General features: G+C 54.8%; 1 protein-coding gene across 1 annotated transcript; it reads right to left on the bottom strand.

Moving 5' to 3' along the window:
- Window positions 1-1,834: 1,834 nt before the first annotated feature.
- LOC118261265 (olfactory receptor 14C36-like) lies at window positions 1,835-2,665 on the bottom strand. Its single transcript, XM_035572025.1, has one exon. The coding sequence runs from the start codon at window positions 2,663-2,665 to the stop codon at window positions 1,835-1,837; it is 831 nt and encodes a 276-aa protein (XP_035427918.1).
- Between the last annotated feature and the right edge of the window lie 681 nt (window positions 2,666-3,346).

Raw genomic sequence — 3,346 nt, 5'->3', positions numbered from 1 at the left:
TGGGTTAAATAGAGCATTTTAATGCTTGTGTTAAAGGCAGGGATCAGGGTGAGCAAGAGAGTAAAACTAAGGGAAAGGTGGTATGGACTTATTTTGGCTTCAAGGGATATTGTGGTCAAAACTTAGAGCAGTGGATTCCTGTCAGGGTGTGGAGTGGCATTTAGATTTAGGTATGAATGTTACAGGTTAAAATAGGGTAAGGGCCTCACATGACTGCTTTAAGTCTGCGTTATGGTGGGATTGACATTACCTGATAATTCTTAGCTCTCCAAAATCATTAGCTTCTGCTGGCCAAGCTCCTCTTCCCTCCCCCATATCTCACATCTCTCCTGGCCACGCTTCTCCTGACTTCCCCATATCAGTCATCTTCTTAGAGGCAGCTTTCTGATGGCTTTCATGAACTCAGAGTATCTGTCTCACCTCTGTTGGCTACTCTGCTCCTGAGAAAGAAGCAGCTCCCAAGCCAGCACAGAGAAGCACACAAAGGCTGTAGGAGCACCCTGCACAATGTGCCCAGCAGCTCTGCACCACCACAAAAGCAGCCCTGAAGGATGAGTTCAGGCAGAAGCTGAAAACATCGACCTGACAATCCCAATCCAAGACCTCTTCCTCTATGGGGCCAACCCAGTACTTAGGAAGAGAGGATCTCACAAACTGTGTGCAGAGCAGATGCATCTGCTGGCCTGTCATGGAGATCAGCAGATGTGAGCCTAAAGGCACAGATCCCAGCCAGGAGTCAAGGGATGACCTGTCAGTTGCTTCAGAAAAAAGTCACCTCACAGGCCATTTAAGAGCCATTAGCTTCCTACTGGACTTGGAGCTTCTGAGGCACCACGGAGCTCATAATACCACACCTACAAAACACCCCCCTTTTCGGCCCAGAATCTGCCCAGGTAGAATTGATCTGGTTGTGATCCTTCCAGCCCATGGCACTGCTGCTGGGCTCCCAGCCTCTCTGACACACAGGAGCCAGTGCCGTGCCAGTTCTGGGAGGTGCTAGGGCAGGCGGGCCCCTGCAGTCAAACCACTCGCCAGACTCCTTTGCTGGGGCTGCTGCGTGCCCTGGGGCTGCAGAGCTCTCCTCTGCGTGCTCACAGCAGATTGAGCACTTGAGCTCTGGTCAGTCCACCTTGGAGGTGATCCCCCCAGCGAGGGAAATGCTGCAGCGCAGGCCAGCTGTGCCACTGCCGTGCCCACTGCCTGTCCCTGCCTGCAGTCCCAGCACAGCCCCACAGCAGCACTGGCACCAAGCTACAGGAGCAGCTGGGCCTGACCCCACCAGCAGGGCTCAGCACGAGAGGCTGGCAGTGGCAAGAGAGCAGCTCTGCATGCCCCAAGCGCTGGTGCTCCCTGGCCGTGCTGCTGGCATGGGACTCTTTTCCTCTGCAGCCCTGCACATGGCACTGCCCCTGCAGAGCCAGAGCAGCTCTCAGAGGAAGGACGTCACACAAGGAAGGCAGTGCACGCTCCTTTCTCTTGTTTAAGTTCACACGGAGACGGGCTCCTCGTGTACAGAGTCTCTGAGCTACACTCGACAGGTACATACTGTGAGAGAAATGAGATGAATCATACCATCTTAATGGGCAACTTTAGACGTATTAAAACAAAGAAAGTCCTGTAACGAAAACACTCATAAATATATAAACACACCCAAAAATAATCATATATTTAATATTAGTTGTTCTTGTAGTCATTGACATTATTAGTCATCTGCAGAGGTAGAATGGAAATTTATTGCTTCCGAAACACATCTAGTCATCAGTTTCCACAGGGCATCCTTGAGCTCCTGGTTCCTCATGCTGTAGATGAGGGGGTTCACTGCTGGAGGCAGCACTCAGTACAGACCTGCCACCACCAGGTCCAGGGATGGGGAAGAGATGGAGGGGGGTTTCAGGTAGGCAAACATGGCAGTGCTGAGAAACAGGGAGACGACGGCCAGGTGAGGGAAGCACGTGGAAAAGGCTTTGTGCCGGCCCTGCTCAGAGGGCATCCTCAGCACTGCCCTGAAGATCTGCACATAGGAGAAAACAGTGAAAACAAAACAGCCAAAGGCTAAAGAAACACTACACAGAAGTGCCCCAACTTCCCTGAGGTAGGCATCTGAGCAGGAGAGCTTGAGGATCTGGGGGATCTCACAGAAGAACTGGTCCACAGCATTGCCTTGGCAGAGGGGCAGGGAAAATGTAGTGGCCGTGTGCAGGACAGCATTGAGAAAGCCACTGCCCCAGGCAGCTGCTGCCATCTGGCCACAAGCTCTGCTGCCCACGAGGCTCCCGTAGTGCAGGGGCTTGCAGATGGCCAAGTAGCGGTCGTAGGCCATGACAGTGAGAAGGGAATATTCTGCTCCAACAAAGAAGACAAAAAAGAAGACCTGTGCGGCACACCCTTGATAGGAGATGGCCCTGGTGTCCCACAGGGCATTGGCCATGGCTTTGGGCAGAGTGGTGGAGATGCAGCCCAGGTCGAGGAGGGCGAGGTTGAGGAGGAAGAAGTACATGGGGGTGTGGAGGCGGTGGTGGCATGCTACGGCGGTGAGGATGAGGCCGTTGCCCAGGAGGGCAGCCAGGTAGATGCCCAGGAAGAGCGCGAAGTGCAGGAGCTGCAGCTCGCGCGTGTCTGCGAATGCCAGCAGGAGGAACTCGCTCACAGAGCTGCTGTTGGGCATTTCCTGCTTCTGGGCATTGGGTCCTGCCAAAGGAACAGAAATACAGTAATAATATAGCAGAGTGATCTGAGAAAACCATTCCCATTTCTCAATTAAGCCCCTCAAAGCACTTGCCCAACTGCACGCGGACAGTTGGCAGATCCCTTTCGTGCATTGGATTCAGCTGCTCTCTGCTGGCATCTCTTTGACTGCAGGACAATTGCACTAAGGAGGTTCTACTGAGAAGAGCTTGAAGACTGCTGAGGACAGAAGAAGCCAGGCTCCAAGTGCCCATCTCCAGACCCCTCACCCTGTCCCCGTACTCCCCTTCCCCCAAGCACCCCGAGGGCTCACTCCATGGGCAGGTGAAACCCCCATCCCCAGGCAGCCTGGGAACAAGACCAGCAGCAGCACGGCCAGGTGCAGAAGCCAGGAGGAATGGCAGCGTGCTGCTGCCAGGGGAGGCAAGGCCAGGGAGGGACAGACGGACACTCAGCAGACCCTCCTGGACTGCAGCTCTGCATGCAGAGGAGGCAGCTCCTGCTGGGGACAGCGGGGGCTTGAGGGCAGAGGCTGTGCTGGTGGGAGAGGAGAGCAGGGGGTGTCCCAGGGAAGGCGCCTGCCCTGCAGGGGATGGCACGGAGGTGCCTGAGCCCTCCCTCCTAAAACATTTCTGGCAGCAGCTCCCTCTCACCACCTACC

Source organism: Cygnus atratus, chromosome 31 (genome assembly GCF_013377495.2).
Source record: "Cygnus atratus isolate AKBS03 ecotype Queensland, Australia chromosome 31, CAtr_DNAZoo_HiC_assembly, whole genome shotgun sequence".
Taxonomy (NCBI): Eukaryota; Metazoa; Chordata; class Aves; order Anseriformes; family Anatidae; genus Cygnus; species Cygnus atratus.
The sequence above is the reverse complement of the archived record's forward strand: the minus strand, read 5'-3'. Positions and strand labels throughout refer to the sequence as shown.